General features: G+C 46.3%; 1 protein-coding gene across 3 annotated transcripts in view; it reads left to right on the top strand.

The window, feature by feature from the left end:
• WDR26 (WD repeat domain 26) overlaps window positions 1-17,557 on the top strand; it is a 716,351-nt gene that overhangs the window by 429,351 nt on the left and 269,443 nt on the right. For all 3 annotated transcript variants that reach the window (XM_078649852.1, XM_078649853.1, XM_078649851.1), the window contains one exon: window positions 8,684-8,822. In XM_078649852.1, coding sequence (XP_078505978.1) covers window positions 8,684-8,822 — 139 coding nt within the window. The remainder of the gene's footprint in view (window positions 1-8,683; window positions 8,823-17,557) is intronic.

Here is a 17,557-nt window from a genome sequence, read left to right as displayed (position 1 = left end):
ATGAGAAAACACTTTCCTGCTGTTCATCTATACAGTAACTTAAAAAGGGGACCACGTCATGCCAAATTTAGTCTCTTTGCATTGACTGCATGTAAATAAGCAGTTATTTTAAGTTTATCTACTTGATGCACAAGCAGTTTGTCATCTCTGCAGCATAGATTTAAGTGGTACGCTCCTGGCTGCTGAGATATAAGAACATGTTTATCTTAAAAATTCCCAAATACCGGTTGAAGAACTGAGGTGGCAAGTTTTTTTGTTTTGTTTGTTTTTATGGCGGAGGCATCTAGATGGAATTCTATGCCACTGCATACACGCCAGCAATAGGACTTGCTGACCTTTTAAAAACCAACAAAATGCTTGGATATCTCCTACCTCCTAGTTTTATCTCCTAGTTCCGTTAGGCATTGTGACATTTTTATCAGTAAGGTCTGATTTGTTTTGTTCTTTCAGTACCAGTGCACTTTAGTCAGGGTAGATGGCATGCTTTATCAATACTAAATACAAATACAACGGCCCTTTCAATAGTTACTAGACCTCTTCAAAGTGATTTTACTAACCTGAAAGTATGATTTATTTTTTTAACAAATACACATGATAAATCCCATGGTATAAACAATGTTTACAGACGCCCAGAGTACATTACTATTTTTGATGAAGGGGAGGGGCCTTAGGACCAACTGGCTGCATCACCTCTGGTGAGTTATGGCGCCTGCACAAACTCAACAATGGTAATAAACAGCATCATGCACAGGGTTCATAGGAATATTTAATATATCTGTTAAACAAATTAACCACTGGGGATCCACTGCAAATTGAGAGGAAAAATTAGATGTCCTACGGTGTGAAAGTAGGTATGGACAGAGGCTCTTTGAAGGCCATTCATCCATAATCCATTTTTCACAAGTTCTCCAGAGTCACTTGAGCCCTTTTGTTTTTAAGCCGAAGCCAAAAAAAGGCATAGCTGTCGAATTATAAAGACATAGTGGGGAAATGCTGAAAGCTTCTCTAGAAATACATACCATGCCATTGCTTACCATTGGCATTCTGTTTTATAACTCAAATTGGCTTGCTTTCTATTCACTGGATTTATTTGTTTTAGGCTGTCCAGCACGCCTTTGGCTCTCCCTTGGAGTATAGCCTGTTTACCACCTCTCTGATTGGCTACTTGTATACTTCCATGAGTGCTAGCTTTCTGGGAACTTTTTTTGGGTTCCTTTTTTGGAAGGCAGACAATGAGTCCATGTGTTGCCCTTGTACGCTAATTCATGAAGCAGCTACTGCATTAAGTGTGCTGTATTTCTGTGAAAAGGTTTCCTGTGTCCTGTTTTACTGCATGACATTCTACTTATTCTTCAATCAGGCATATGTGTGAGGAACAATGTTCTTCTAGGATCTTTGTAATATATTTGCAACAATGCTCTCTACCACTAGCTGCATAGCACATCCTTACCATTCTTCTGCAGAATACATTTGCTACACTTCTTCTCTGTGCACACATGGATTTTTCACAATTCTGATGACTTCAGACATGTAATATTAATGCACCCACTCTGAATATTGTCCCAGCACCACTGGTGCATGCCAATTGTCAAATGTAATTCATGTTCGGGTCCTTGTTGGTACACTAATTTTCAACAATCGGACACACAATTCTCAACTTGTACTTCAGCACTGAGTGTTAACACAACAGGTGCTGAAAAAGACTAGTTTTCATCAATGAAGAAAATATGCAGATTACTGTATTATCAGTAATTCATATTTCAAAAACAGAAGCTAAAGGGATCCACTGATAGTGCAGGAACACATTCAGAGGACTTTTCACGGGAATCTAAAACTATACGGTGATGAACTCAAAAGCAATCAAGAAAAAGTGTGTGCGGACATTATAAACAACAATTGTATTCTTCACCACATTGTGCAGTCTCCTCATTCAATTAATATGGACTGGTTTGCAACCCCGCATCCGCTGGGAGGTCCTCACTCTCCCCGTATGAACGTGGTGGCCTTGGTGTCCTCGACTTTGACTTTGACTTTATTTTTATGTTGCTCAAGCTCACTATGCTTTTTTACTGGTATCATCTGACCTCGGGTTGCCATTTCTAAAACTTGAAGGATCCCAATGATCGCAATTGTCGATGTCCACTATATTACCTCATTGTGTGTCACAATACCCCAACGCTATACACACTCTTGCCACTTCTAGTTGGCCCTGGAGCAAACTGCTCCGATATTTGGATGGCAACAGCCTTTATTCCCCACGTCTCCCTCTGTCTGGCGATCCCTGGCTTCCACACACTTTAGAACAGTTGGTACAGCGTGAACTGAGTGCCCATGGCTTGGGGACAATGGGTGACTTGTTTGAAGATGGTACATTTGAATCCACCTCCGCACTAGCTCGAGGGGGGTGGGGGACAATCCACAGCAATGGAGACCTTTGTGTCTCACCATTTGCATAGCACGCTTTGCGATGTGTTGCCTGCAAACCTATCTGAGTGGGCTGATTTTCCTCTACTTTCTCTTGCGATTACTGCCCCTCGCAATGGTCACCTATTCTCTAAAATGTATTGTGCATCTTTGCAATCAAGGCCTACCGGGATGGAGAAATCTAGATCAGAATGGGTGCGGGATTAAGGCATTTCAATTTCTGATAACATGTGGTACTATTGCGCACGTGGTACTATTGACCAAATTCATTTCGTGCAACCATCAATCGAAGTACCTACATAGGGCCTACACCACTCTGAATGCCCTTCTTAAATTTGACCCTACCAGATCTTTTTGCTGCCCTAGGTGCCTAGAGGATCATGCCAATGTGTTTTTTCCTTCCACCTGATGATTGGTCAGACCTTTGCACCTAATCTGCTAACTGCTTTATTGGGTTATGTTAGGCCGCTGCCATTGGGATTAAACTGCTTCACTGCTATTGCTTTATTACTTGCCAGGAGGCAATCTTACTACATTGGGGAGCTTCCAAATCCCTTGCGTAGAGGACATGGTTAAAAGATGTATCCTACTGTGGCACCACTTCTGAACTATATGCCTCTTTGCAACCAGTTACTTCTAGACCCAGGGATATTTGGCAACTATTAAGGAACTATCTATTGCGGGTGACTTTGATGAAGATTTGACGAGCTATTTGGACTATTTAATGGAGGTGCTCCTTTTTATGAGTGGTAGTGCAGAACTGTACCCCCTGAAGTGATGCCTTGTTGCATGTTTATATGGGATTTTATGTAAAATGTGTCTTGAAATTCAATTTTGCTTTTCTTTCTCCTCTTCGTGTGTCTCTATTCTCTTCCTCTAGAGACCTATTGTACCACCTAGGTGAAAATTTAAAAATAATAAACGGCAATTGTTCATTATAAATCAAATCTACTCTTTTAGCTCCAACACTTATAGTGTCTCAACAAAGCAGGGGTTCTGCTGCTTAGCATTCCTAATATTTACAGATTAGACATTAAGGGAATACAGAGATTGTGAGGTCTAAGATTCCCTTTCCATCTAGTTCAATAATGAAGTTGCTTCCTTTTCATACTTGACCAGCTAAAGTTAAAGGTAGTACGCAGATAAGTCTTACCTCAGGGTGTGGTAGAGGGACAGAGATTCAGATATAGCATAGCATAGCATAGTACTCCCTAGCACTCCCTAGTCACTCTTCACTCCCTAGCACTCCCTAGTACTCTGCAGTCACTCTTCACTCCCTAGCACTCTCTAGTACTCTGCAGTCACTCTTCACTCCCTAGCACTCCCTAGTACTCTGCAGTCACTCTGGAGTGCTAGGGAGTGCAGAGTGACTGCAGAGTGACTGCAGAGTGACTGCAGAGTGACTGCAGAGTGACTGCAGAGTGACTGCAGAGTGACTGCAGAGTGACTGCAGAGTGACTGCAGAGTGACTGCAGAGTGGGGAGTGACTGCAGAGTGACTGCAGAGTGGGGAGTGACTGCAGAGTGACTGCAGAGTGGGGAGTGACTGCAGAGTGACTGCAGAGTGGGGAGTGACTAGATTGTGACTGCAGAGTGGGGAGTGACTAGAGAGTGACTGCAGAGTGGGGAGTGACTAGAGAGTGACTGCAGAGTGGGGAGTGACTAGAGAGTGACTGCAGAGTGGGGAGTGACTAGAGAGTGACTGCAGAGTGGGGAGTGACTAGAGAGTGACTGCAGAGTGGGGAGTGCCTAGAGAGTGACTGCAGAGTGACTGCAGAGTGACTGCAGAGTGGGGAGTGCCTAGAGAGTGACTGCAGAGTGGGGAGTGCCTAGAGAGTGACTGCAGAGTGGGGAGTGCCTAGAGAGTGACTGCAGAGTGACTAGGGAGAGCCTAGAGAGTGACTGCAGAGTGACTAGGGAGAGGGGAGTGCCTAGAGAGTGACTGCAGAGTGACTAGGGAGAGGGGAGTGCCTAGAGAGTGACTGCAGAGTGACTAGGGAGAGGGGAGTGCCTAGAGAGTGACTGCAGAGTGACTAGGGAGAGGGGAGTGCCTAGAGAGTGACTGCAGAGTGACTAGGGAGAGGGGAGTGCCTAGAGAGTGACTGCAGAGTGACTAGGGAGAGGGGAGTGCCTAGAGAGTGACTGCAGAGTGACTAGGGAGAGGGGAGTGCCTAGAGAGTGACTGCAGAGTGACTGCAGAGTGGGGAGTGACTGCAGAGTGACTGCAGAGTGGGGAGTGACTAGAGAGTGACTGCAGAGTGGGGAGTGACTAGAGAGTGACTGCAGAGTGGGGAGTGACTAGAGAGTGACTGCAGAGTGGGGAGTGACTAGAGAGTGACTGCAGAGTGACTGCAGAGAGGGGAGTGCCTAGAGAGTGACTGCAGAGTGACTAGGGAGAGGGGAGTGCCTAGAGAGTGACTGCAGAGTGACTAGGGAGAGGGGAGTGCCTAGAGAGTGACTGCAGAGTGACTAGGGAGAGGGGAGTGCCTAGAGAGTGACTGCAGAGTGACTAGGGAGAGGGGAGTGCCTAGAGAGTGACTGCAGAGTGACTAGGGAGAGGGGAGTGCCTAGAGAGTGACTGCAGAGTGACTAGGGAGAGGGGAGTGCCTAGAGAGTGACTGCAGAGTGACTGCAGAGTGGGGAGTGACTGCAGAGTGACTGCAGAGTGGGGAGTGACTAGAGAGTGACTGCAGAGTGGGGAGTGACTAGAGAGTGACTGCAGAGTGGGGAGTGACTAGAGAGTGACTGCAGAGTGGGGAGTGACTAGAGAGTGACTGCAGAGTGGGGAGTGACTAGAGAGTGACTGCAGAGTGGGGAGTGACTAGAGAGTGACTGCAGAGTGACTGCAGAGAGGGGAGTGCCTAGAGAGTGACTGCAGAGTGACTAGGGAGAGGGGAGTGCCTAGAGAGTGACTGCAGAGTGACTAGGGAGAGGGGAGTGCCTAGAGAGTGACTGCAGAGTGACTAGGGAGAGGGGAGTGCCTAGAGAGTGACTGCAGAGTGACTAGGGAGAGGGGAGTGCCTAGAGAGTGACTGCAGAGTGACTAGGGAGAGGGGAGTGCCTAGAGAGTGACTGCAGAGTGACTAGGGAGAGGGGAGTGCCTAGAGAGTGACTAGGGAGTGACTAGGGAGAGGGGAGTGCCTAGAGAGTGACTAGGGAGTGACTAGGGAGAGGGGAGTGCCTAGAGAGTGACTAGGGAGTGACTAGGGAGAGGGGAGTGCCTAGAGAGTGACTAGGGAGTGACTAGGGAGAGGGGAGTGCCTAGAGAGTGACTGCAGAGTGACTAGGGAGAGGGGAGTGCCTAGAGAGTGACTGCAGAGTGACTAGGGAGAGGGGAGTGCCTAGAGAGTGACTGCAGAGTGACTAGGGAGAGGGGAGTGCCTAGAGAGTGACTGCAGAGTGACTAGGGAGAGGGGAGTGCCTAGAGAGTGACTAGGGAGTGACTAGGGAGGGCAGAGGCTAATGGCAATGTAAATGACCATGCCGTTTATTTATCTGTTTTCAAAACCAACACATAAATACAATTTTTGTCATTTACAATGCCAATAGCTCTAACTTTTCCAAAGGCGAAACCATTGCATTGTAAATGCTTGTTATACAAGTTTTGTACTCCTTCATGGCTGCCCTATATTTATTTTTACTTTCGATTGCCCAGTCCTTCCTCCAGAGGCGCTCGAGTTTTTTACACCTTTTCCTAAGTTCGCGTAGTTCCGGAGTGAACCAGGGAGATTTGAAAGTTCCCTTTTTACTGGGGATGGGTTTAGCGGGAAGGATGGTGTCGAGGGATTGTTCGATCCAGGAGCGGAGTTGGACATCTGCTCTGGAGGGGTCTGAGTCCAGCTCAGGGGTAGTGGAGGCTAATGCCCGAGTCCATGCTGTCGTGTCCAATTTTTGCCAAGGACGGGATGGTGCTTGGGTAGGAGGTCTCTCCGGTGTTTCATTTGATAGTTGAAGTTTGAAAAGGATTAAGTGGTGGTCTGACCAAGGAATAGGGAGGGTTTTATTCACTATTAGGCTCGGGAGGTTGGAAAAAATGGGGTTCAGCAAGTGGCCCTTAACGTGGGTAGGCTGATTGCATTTTAAAAGAATATTTAGGGAGGCTAGATCTTCCTTAAGGTCCTCAGCTAATTTGTTTGTTGAGTCCTCGAAGTGGAGATTTAAAATCTCCTAGGACCGTAAAGTTGGGTGACAGACAAGCAAGAGAGGAGATGGTTTCCACTAGGGATTTGCAAAAAAGACTTTGCTGTCCCGGGGGGCGATATACGAGAATCCCCGAAAGGGTTTTTGATGGAGCTAAATGGTTGGAAAACTGGACATTTTCACAGTCCTGAATTGGGCTGTCCTTGAAGTGGCAGGATAGGTTATTTTTATATATAATCGCGATGTGTGTGTATGGAGAGTGGGAAAGAGGTCTCTGACTATGCAGGACTTTGAATCTGGTGAGGTTGTGTCCCAATCCAGTGCCTGTTACTTCAGAAACTAGAATAGCCTCTCCACACTATAACATTTTTTCACAAAGTGAGCCTAGCGTTTAATCAATTTCTCCAAACTATTGGACAAGAACCATTCATAGAAAGGAAATACAAAAATTCCATATTCTGCTAAGCCAGTACTTTGTCCCCATCAACTCACACCCCACCAACTCACAAAGAAACGTATGTGGGGAAACGACCAAGAGAGTGAGTAAAGGATGAGCATTGTTAAAACCCCTCAATGCCATTAACACCAATATGAAGACTAAAACCACCAGCATTGAGACTGCAATTATAACCGTGAATGTGAAGTGACTTTTCAGTAGTGGTCACGAGTAGAAAGCCTAATAAAGGATGTGACTTGTCTGAAAAGATTGCTCTCATCCACTGCAGAGGGGTTGGTGCTCAAATACTGTGCAGTTATAAGCATATTTTAATTTGTAGTGGCCACCAATTTAGTACTGGTGGGCACTTGATGGAAGCTATGGTTAAGGTGATAAATGCCACAAGGCTTGACTAATGATACATGCAAGATAGTGCTCTGAACTTGTAGTGTGGCTACTGTGGTTTTGACATCTTTGATCACGTTTTGAAATCTGTGTTACAGAAAGGCATTGCAAACTTTAGTAAGAAGATCATGGTTACTAAGAGTCTACCAATAAGACAGGAATTAACTATTTGTAAAGCAAAGCCACACTCAGTTACCCTGTCAACTTTATCACACTGATAGAAACTATGCTCTCCAGAGAGGGTGTTGCTAGATCATTCCTGGGAGGCATTATAAAATGTTCAGTGAGCCCGAGTGCATGTCTATTAAAGAGGATCTTCTGGGACAGGTATGCAGGAGTGGGCTATGGTTTATTTCATGTAAAGGGGTAAAGTGCTTGGGCTACAGTTTTTTTTAAATAAACAGATTCTATGATGAGCTGTATGAGTTGCCTGTTTTCTCTTCAACCATCTAGGTCTCAGCTGTGTTGAAATGGGCGCTTGAAAAGTAAATAGAACTCATTGCAATCTACCCATAGGTGGGCTATAAAATACTGCATTATCAACACTGTGGCATCTGTTTGCAGTGCTTTGTGAGCTGGGTGACAATATGTAAATATTTGAAGTCCCTACTGAGAGTTTACAGTAAGAAGCATTTAATCCTAAATTGCAAACATTTTAAGTGATGTAGGTTTACATGTGTTGTGTCCATCTAATCTCTGGATACAGCAAGCAGGGCAACCAATCATTCACATGTGTCTAACGGACTAATCCCTAAAAAATAATTACCTGCAAGTTAACTCTTTGAAAACAATCCCGAGTCCTGTACACGGCCAAAGGTCCATTAACTGTTCAGTTGCTCCAGAGATAGGTTTACACTATACATAAACCACTGCGTAGGTGCTTACTAATTTCACTCTACTTTCAAGTTGCCTGTGTTCTGTAGGCGATTGTCAGAGAAGCCGGCTTCTCTACCACCACTAACATTAGCACAGGAAACATCCATCGATAGTCAGATCAGTTAACTTTCATCTGCATGCTTTTTCAAAAGACTTAAGGACAAACCCACATTTCAGCACTTGGTAGGCTCTGTAAGTAGGAAATCTACTGCTAACTTTAAAATATATTTTTATATATGTAAGATCTGGAGTACCTTTTGCAAGTTGCCTGAACATATTTGAAATCTGGTTCACGTTGACCACTGTACCCATAACTGGATACATTGGATTGATTTGTTTGAAAAATCCTTGTGATCTGTTTTGGTGTGGTCTAATTATTAATTTTGCTTTATCCTTTACATAGGAAACAATTTCCATGTTATACACAACAGATTTTGACAGAGCACTGCAACGAGGTGTGGTTCTGTAAATTTTCTAACGATGGCACAAAACTAGCAACTGGCTCAAAGGACACAACAGTTATTATCTGGCAAGTGGATCCAGTAAGTATTAAACTTGCTTCTAATTTGTAAAAGTATTTGGCAAATAGCTACACTTACTATAAACTGCTTTTCCACCAACTCTTATGTTTGTATTGAGTGCTTGGGATGAAAATATATATTACAGTGTGTGCTTTAAAAATTGTTAGTCTTGTGTGAGGCATGCCCATTCAGTTCTGAGATGATCAGTGGCTATTGGACAGGTGTCTATGGAAAATGTTGTCAATTACCACTGCTGCTACAGGGTACCAATACGGTCACCCTTTAATTTCATAGCTGTTACTGAGTTCAGACGGTTGTCAGTCCTGAGATAGCAAGATCGCATGAGAGGTTACTCTAGGAGGGAGTAATGGCCTTGAGCCTGGGACGCAACATAATACAATAACACAAATTCCTTGTCAAGTCAGAGTTGATTACTGCAAGGTGAAATGGCAAGGTTAAGTTTACAATACATCAGGGGATCTTTGCTTCGCAAGCAAGCCAAGATGGCTGTTTATCAAGGAGCTTTGGGTCCCGGCTTGCTACTTTGCAGTAGAATCGTGCCACTCAGGTGCACATGGCTGAATAAGACTGTGAGGGATACTAGACACCCGTGCACCAACAGGGAGTTGTTCATTGTTCTTATACAACAGCATGGTCTGCGATACACCATAGTGGGCTGCATGTGAAGACGAGCCTCAGAGGCCTGGCTGCAACGGGGACTGCAGGTCAGACTGACGCTGCCTTCACTATTGACTGGGATTAGATCTCCTCTAGGCCGGGCTGTTAAGCAGACAAATGATAAAGTCTGCGTAGATCAGAAGAGAAACTTTCAGTGTGCCTCAGATTCACCCTCAATGTCTGAGTGCATGCCTGGGATCCAGTCTGTACTGATGACTCTCCTGACTTAAGGCCTGACTCTCTATTGTTGAAGGACCCAAACCCTATTAGGTTAGAGACCAAGTACATTGCGGTTCCCATGCGGCTGAGAGAGAATTGTCTGGTGGGTGTCTGCCCAGCTGAATGGACGACCGGGGAATCCTAATACCTACTCACTTGGTACTCTTTACTAAAGTTTATAGGATCTGACTCTGTGTATTAAACCTGAGTGGAGTATCTCTGCAACTGCCAGGGGCAAAGGCGATCAAAAGCAGGGTAGACTGATGTTTGACCAGCATGGACCGCTCAGACAAGTAGTGACCACATACGATGCTGAAATTGAGTTTCCGGGCCCCAGAAGAGAAACTGAGGCAATATTGCTCGACTTGAAGGTCCGCCTCAATCAATAGGCTCAAAAATGTGCACAGTGAAATCCTGTCTTGACCGTCTCACAGAAAGAAAAGACTGCCAAAATGTATGGCTGGGTGAAGTGAAACTGTGTATCTCTAACCTTGAGGATGACTACTTGGAAAATTTGTAAAAACTGTTGAGAATGGCAAAACAGCTTGAGGGATAACTGCTAAGAATGAAGATTTAGAGGCATGCTCTCAGAATGATATCTGGGTTGTAGGAGTGGCAGAGTCCACCAACAATGGGTGTACTGATACTTTCATAGAGACCCAGCTGATTTAGCTTTTGTCCAAGCTTCCGCCCTGTGCTCCTTTCTGGTGGCACATGCTCACCAAATCTTGACCTCACCCACCCCATACACCATCATTTTTAGACTCCAATTTCAGGGACTGTGGTGTAGCCCCTAACTTGTCACTTGAAAAGGAGTCACTGCAGTACTAGCTAAATAATCACACTTTACTTCCCCAATGCCAGAGGCCAGGTGCGGGTTTGCAGTGTTGAAGGACTTCCCAAATCCAAGGATCTCAAATATACCATGCTGTACCTGGGTACTCTGAGTGTCAAGCTTTTCCTCATCTACTACATTGATGGGTTCCAGCTCTTTTGTAAAACTCTGCAACTCCTTTGCTTTCACCAAACCACATAAAGGGCATGCGCTGTCCAAGGCAGACCTAGGCAGGTGGATTGTCCAATGTATCCAAACATGCTACATTCAGGTTGGCCACTCCACCCACACAGCGGTTCACTTGCAAGAAGGGCCTCTATTGCTTTTCTTGTCATTATTGCCATAGATGACATATGTACGGCAGGTATGTGATCCGCTTTACGCACATTTACCAAACACTACTGCATGGATGTCCTAGCATGCCAACAAGCGAAGGTTGGCTAAGCTGTTGTATAATAACTTTTAAGTCCTCTGCGACATCTTCTGGCTAGCCTCTGCAAGAAGGGTACTGCGTAACAGTCTATGCAGAGCATATGTACCTACAGCCACACGTCATGAACAGAATAAGTTACTTACCCTGTACGCACCTGTTTGTGGTGTGTAGTGCTGTAGATTGACATGTTCCCACCCACCTCCCTGGAAACCTTTGCTTTTTACAGATGTACTCTTTCTTCCGTTTGCATGGTCATTGAACAATCCTTTTGTATGCTCCATCTCCATCCTCACCTGCCATGCGGAAAACAAATCTACAATGGAGCCGATGTCCATGCACATTAACATCTATAGGAGGAGTCCTTATACCTTGAGACTCGAAAGACTTCTTTGAAGAAGAAAAAAAGTTGCAAATGTCCGAGCCCAACACTAAATGGCAGGAGCATACAGAACTTGAATCTACACTACACAACACAAATGCTTACAGTGTAAGTTGCACATTCCTTTTTACGCGGATTCAAAAATGGGAGGAACCAGAGGGACAATACATTGTGCTATTGTGGTTACTAGACAATAAGAAAGTGGTCTTGGTAAAGGCAAATGCACCGAATGTAGACAATCCTATTAGTCTTAAATATTCCGAGTTGCACCGAAGCTGAGTTGGTAGTTTGGGAAGGGGATCTTGACTTGGTACACAAGCCTTAAACTCAAATGTTACCAGACTTCAAAGCCTAGTAACTTGAATAATCTACTTGACCTAACTGTAATGGGCTTAGCCCATAAACTGGTCTCAAATTGTGAATCTAGGCAAATATTTTGTTCTAGAGTTGCCTTTTTCTTCATTACCACAGGAGAGCACCTTCAAATAGGAGTTCAAGATGTCTGCTATAAAAAACTTGTTTGGTTTAAGACTCCACTATTGGTACATGTATAATAAGAATCGAGCCCATATATAGGTTACACAAGAACTCTGACTTGCCTCCTAGTTGGCTAATGGAATCATCAGGGTGGGGTCAGGAATGTTTCCCAGTTCATGTTTCAGAACTCACTGTTAATAAATAAATCTGATAGACCCTTCTAGCCGCGGATTCCTTACCTTCAAATTATCTCCAGATGTCAGAGTGGATCTGGAAATTTTTCCATGTGCAGGAGCCATGAGCAGCGGTAGGTTGTCATTCGGCTCCGCGTGGCGTCATCCGTGCTGGAAGTGACGTGCGCGGTGCCTATATAGGCAGCACGCCAGAGCCGGATTGGTGATTCCGGGCACGGGCAATCCCCCGGTAGGCTGGATGGTGTGGGGGCTTGTTTTTAGGTCTCGCACCTTGCGCGATACACTGCACAGCAGTGTTCGCGCAGCGAGAGTCCTTTTGGCAGAGTTTTGTAAATGGACCTTTAAATTCCACACGCTCGTGCGTGTGATTTTCAATTTGCGGCCTGCTATTGGCCTTTCACTGCGTGTTGTTTTGTCAAATAGACACCAATAGGCCAGAGGCGGGTGCATAGCTCCACCCCTGGCCTATTGGTGTCTATTATGCGCATTTCATGCCATATGCTTAGAATTATTGTGCCCAGGCGAGATAAGTGAAAGCATATGGCATGCGCGCACGCACCACTCACGGCTTTGTTTTTTTGGAAACGCGATCGCTTTCGGTTTCGCAATCAGGCTGGTAGCTGCGCGCGAAGCACCAACACAACTCGGGTGGCATGTTCCTGGCAAAAGCAGCCATTTAATAATTAATAGTCACTGTATAAGGCAACACTGTAGTGAAAACAGGGTCAAATGAACTTTGGTTGGGTTAACGGATATGGGTTGACATGAAGAGCCATCTACTACCCAACAGCAAATGTGACTCAAAGCAACAACAAAAAAAGCAAAAAAATAGGTGTACCAAATATAAATTAAAAACAAATATTAATAGGTTTAGCAAAAAAGCCGTTCCTTTGTTTACAATTTTATTTTCTTAAAAGCATTTCGAAGCAGTAAAGAAATATGAAGAATTGGGTAGTGAAAGGCTTGGAAAAAAAAGTTAGGAGGGGCCTTTGTGTTAGGGAGTAGAAAGAGCCTGCGAACACACAGCAATTACAATTATACAGGCTAAAACGGGGTAGTGGGGAAGGGGAAAAGTGGGGGGAGGGATAAGAACAGCGGTCAAAGGGTCGTTAGGCAGAGGGGATGAAAGCCCCCGTAACCCAGGTGCGGAGGCTGCCGGGCGAGGAGCCCGCCCCGGAAGAGAGCTCCGTGGGAAGCCAAGCAGATGATGGTCGCTTAACTCTCAGGCGGCGATGGGGGGCTCACCTGCTGCCCCCCTCCAACTCCCTCTCCCTCTCCCGCAGCCTCTACCTGCCGAAAGTTCTTTTCATCTCCCCAAAAAGTCCAATGCGGACACAAAAGCTCCGGGAACACACCTGCCCACTTCACTCCATGCCGCTCGAATGGTTCCTCCCCTCGGCAGCCGTGTCACTCCCTCGCCCAACTAGTTAGGCAACTTCGGCTACTCCCTGCCTGGTGCGCTCACCTCACTCCCGGAACATGAAGGAGGGACAAAGAAGAAAGACCACAGCTCTACCTGATTCCCTCCAGAGAAAGAACCGGGCCAGGTCATGTGACCCACCCACGGCCAGAGGGCGAGGTCAGCGTACCCTCCCCTTACACCCCGGCGACTGGATTTGAATAGCTCCGGTTACCCTATTAGCAAGGCGCATGCAGAGGAAACAAACACGTCGGTAAAAACACCAGCACTAGTACAAAACACGCATTGAAGTACAAGAGGGTGCAGGCGTCTCCTTCAATTTCAGGATCTTTTGTGCTAATGATGCGCTGCTGAGTTCAAGACCCAGTATCTGGTCCAGGTAGCGTTAAAGAGCAGGCCTTTGGCTGAGGGGGGGAGGGACTGAAATCAGTTAACTTTCATCTGCATGCTTTTTCAAGACTTAAGGACAAACCCACATTTCAGCACTTGGTAGGCTCTGTAAGTAGGAAATCTACTGCTAACTTTAAAATATATTTTTATATATGTAAGATCTTGCAAAGCACAACAACACGCGTCCACAAATCTGCAGAGGAACAAAATTAAAGCACTTTAACGCTGCGTGCAGGAGGACCACCCGCCCCTGTTCTGGGAGAATTGCACAGGTTAATTTAACTTTGTAGAATGAATCCTGCTAACGCGATCTCTTTCAGTTTTGCGATCAGGCTGGTAGCTGCGCGGCGCCCGGGACCCCCGGCACCCTGGGTCAGACTCCAGAGGACCCCCCGCCCGGACTCCCAGCAGCAGCCACGATGAGGTGAGTATTTACAACAAGGGGTGGTGATGGACAGAGTCTCTGAATTAAGCAGAGTACTCTCACCCAGTCAAGAGATCAGGGCTAGATCCAACACCGTTTTTTAGCTCATTGCACCATCCCAGTTTCAGAACCTGGCTGTATGCAAATTAGTCTGTCCCTGGCCCAGTGCATCATGGGAACAGGGCAGACCAGACTACAAAAGCCAATTCTTACACTGGGAAGGAAACAAGCTTCCGGGGACCGGTTTCTGGCATTACAGCCGTCTTCGGCCCGGCTTGCTTGAATCCTGATGGTGCAATGAGCAAGGGACTCACATCTGAGTATACCCTTCCACGCTTAGGGTGGACAAAAATATTTACAACAAGGGGTGGTGATGGACAGAGTCTCTGAATTAAGCAGAGTACTCTCACCCAGTCAAGAGATCAGGGCTAGATCCAACACCGTTTTTTAGCTCATTGCACCATCCCAGTTTCAGAACCTGGCTGTATGCAAATTAGTCTGTCCCTGGCCCAGTGCATCATGGGAACAGGGCAGACCAGACTACAAAAGCCAATTCTTACACTGGGAAGGAAACAAGCTTCCGGGGACCGGTTTCTGGCATTACAGCCGTCTTCGGCCCGGCTTGCTTGAATCCTGATGGTGCAATGAGCAAGGGACTCACATCTGAGTATACCCTTCCACGCTTAGGGTGGACAAAAATATTTACAACAAGGGGTGGTGATGGACAGAGTCTCTGAATTAAGCAGAGTACTCTCACCCAGTCAAGAGATCAGGGATAACGGTGATGGATCAAGCCCTGATCTTTGGACTGGGTAAGAGTGGTCTGCTTAATTCAGACACTCTGTTCATCACCACCCCCTTTTCTGTATCGTTTTTGGCCACTATAGGTGTGGCAGGGTATACTCAGACATGAGTCCCTTTCTCACTGCTCCATCAGGATTCAAGCAAGCCGGGCCGAAGAGGCTGAAATGCCAGAAACCGGTCCCCGGTAGCTTGTCTCCTTTCTGGTGAAGAATTGGCTTGGTAGTTTGGTCTGCCCTGTTCCCATGATGCACTGGGCCAGGGACAGACTAATTTGCATATAGCCAGGTTCTGAGCTGGGATGGGGCAGTGAGATAAATAACGGTGATGGATCAAGCCCTGATCTTTGGACTGGGTAAGAGTGGTCTGCTTAATTCAGACACTCTGTTCATCACCACCCCCTTTTCTGTATCGTTTTTGGCCACTATAGGTGTGGCAGGGTATACTCAGACATGAGTCCCTTTCTCACTGCTCCATCAGGATTCAAGCAAGCCGGGCCGAAGAGGCTGAAATGCCAGAAACCGGTCCCCGGTAGCTTGTCTCCTTTCTGGTGAAGAATTGGCTTGGTAGTTTGGTCTGCCCTGTTCCCATGATGCACTGGGCCAGGGACAGACTAATTTGCATATAGCCAGGTTCTGAGCTGGGATGGGGCAGTGAGATAAATAACGGTGATGGATCAAGCCCTGATCTTTGGACTGGGTAAGAGTGGTCTGCTTAATTCAGACACTCTGTTCATCACCACCCCCTTTTCTGTATCGTTTTTGGCCACTATAGGTGTGGCAGGGTATACTCAGACATGAGTCCCTTTCTCACTGCTCCATCAGGATTCAAGCAAGCCGGGCCGAAGAGGCTGAAATGCCAGAAACCGGTCCCCGGTAGCTTGTCTCCTTTCTGGTGAAGAATTGGCTTGGTAGTTTGGTCTGCCCTGTTCCCATGATGCACTGGGCCAGGGACAGACTAATTTGCATATAGCCAGGTTCTGAGCTGGGATGGGGCAGTGAGATAAATAACGGTGATGGATCAAGCCCTGATCTTTGGACTGGGTAAGAGTGGTCTGCTTAATTCAGACACTCTGTTCATCACCACCCCCTTTTCTGTAACGATGAGGTGAGGAGCTGCCGGTCACCAAGGAGATGCCGTGCTGCGCCGCTGTATTTAGGTTTCTATTTATAGTGTATTTTTTCACACTTTGAGTATATTTTGGTTCCAGTGGAGTTCCTGCCCACGATTAAATCTCTAGCATGGACACAGGGGCCGTCCCTTGGGTCCCGCTGCCCCCAGCCCCCACTCCCCTATTCTTCGACGTGTACCGCGAGTCCCCCTGGTGCGTGTTTTGTAGCGCCTTGAAGTTGAAGTAGAATGCACTGGTGTGAGCGCTTCATCTTAGTAGAGTCCACCTGATGCAGCCGGATTGTGTTGTATTAATGTATACATTGTTTAGGTTTTTGATACCCTGCAGGCTGAAGCGAGCAGCAGAATGCATTCCCAAGCACTCTTTACATTGTAAGGAAGGGGGGTACACGGAACAGCTCGCAGTGCGGGTTCGTGGGTGCCAGAATGACAGAATTCAGGGTGCATTATTTAGAAAAACTTGCAACACAGTAAAATGTTAGCTTGGAAATGTGCCCGTTCACTCCAGATGCACAGGCCAACTCTATCCCGCGCGCTCAATGCACTTAATGTATTGTGACGCTGCAGTGACGTATCACACCCTGAAGACATTTAAATGACTTCGCTCCTGAGGTGCAGCTTCACCCTCTGAGGCCGTGACCCTTGAGCCCCCGCACGGCCGGCTTTAGCGTTGGTGCCCCACCCCCTCCCCTCATATGTACACAAGGATGCTTTTATGAAAAACTTTTTCAATGCCTGGAGGGTAGAGAGGAAATTGGGTCGGAGTAACTACTCCCAAATGAAATCATTAAACCACAACAATTACTCCAACTAACCGTGTGATGGTCAATCTGAAATGCGCTTAGGTGGGGGGAACTGAAGCTTATAGTGTGTGGAGGAAGGTGTAACTTCACCACTCCGTGAGGAAGGAAAGGATTCCTTTTTGTTTAGTTACCCTCACACACCCTGGTGGTGTCATGCTTCATCATCGGGTCACCCCGACGCCTAGAAGTCGGGGTGGGCTCAACCACAGTGTTGGGAGCTCAATATAAAGCACAGGCAAATGACCTTATACAAGAAGGCAATCTAATTTCAAATGCCTCAATCAAATGTGCACTTGATGTAGCAGACACTGCAGCTAGAGCTATAAACACTAGTGTCCTACTTAGACGTCCTGCGTGGCTACGCATTTCCGGATTTAAGCAAGAAGTGCAAACTACTATCTTAAATCAGATATTCAACCAACAACAACTGTTTGGACCAGAGGTAGACACAGCACTTGAAAAAATGAAAAAGGACACTGATACAGCCAAATCTGAGAGCTTTGCAATCCACCCAAGCTTGAGGCTCCTTTCGTCGCTCCTTTTATAGAGGAGGCTCCAAACAAGCTGGAGCA

This window comes from Lissotriton helveticus, chromosome 6 (assembly GCF_964261635.1).
Source record: "Lissotriton helveticus chromosome 6, aLisHel1.1, whole genome shotgun sequence".
NCBI classification, from domain to species: domain Eukaryota; kingdom Metazoa; phylum Chordata; class Amphibia; order Caudata; family Salamandridae; genus Lissotriton; species Lissotriton helveticus.
The sequence above is the reverse complement of the archived record's forward strand: the minus strand, read 5'-3'. Positions and strand labels throughout refer to the sequence as shown.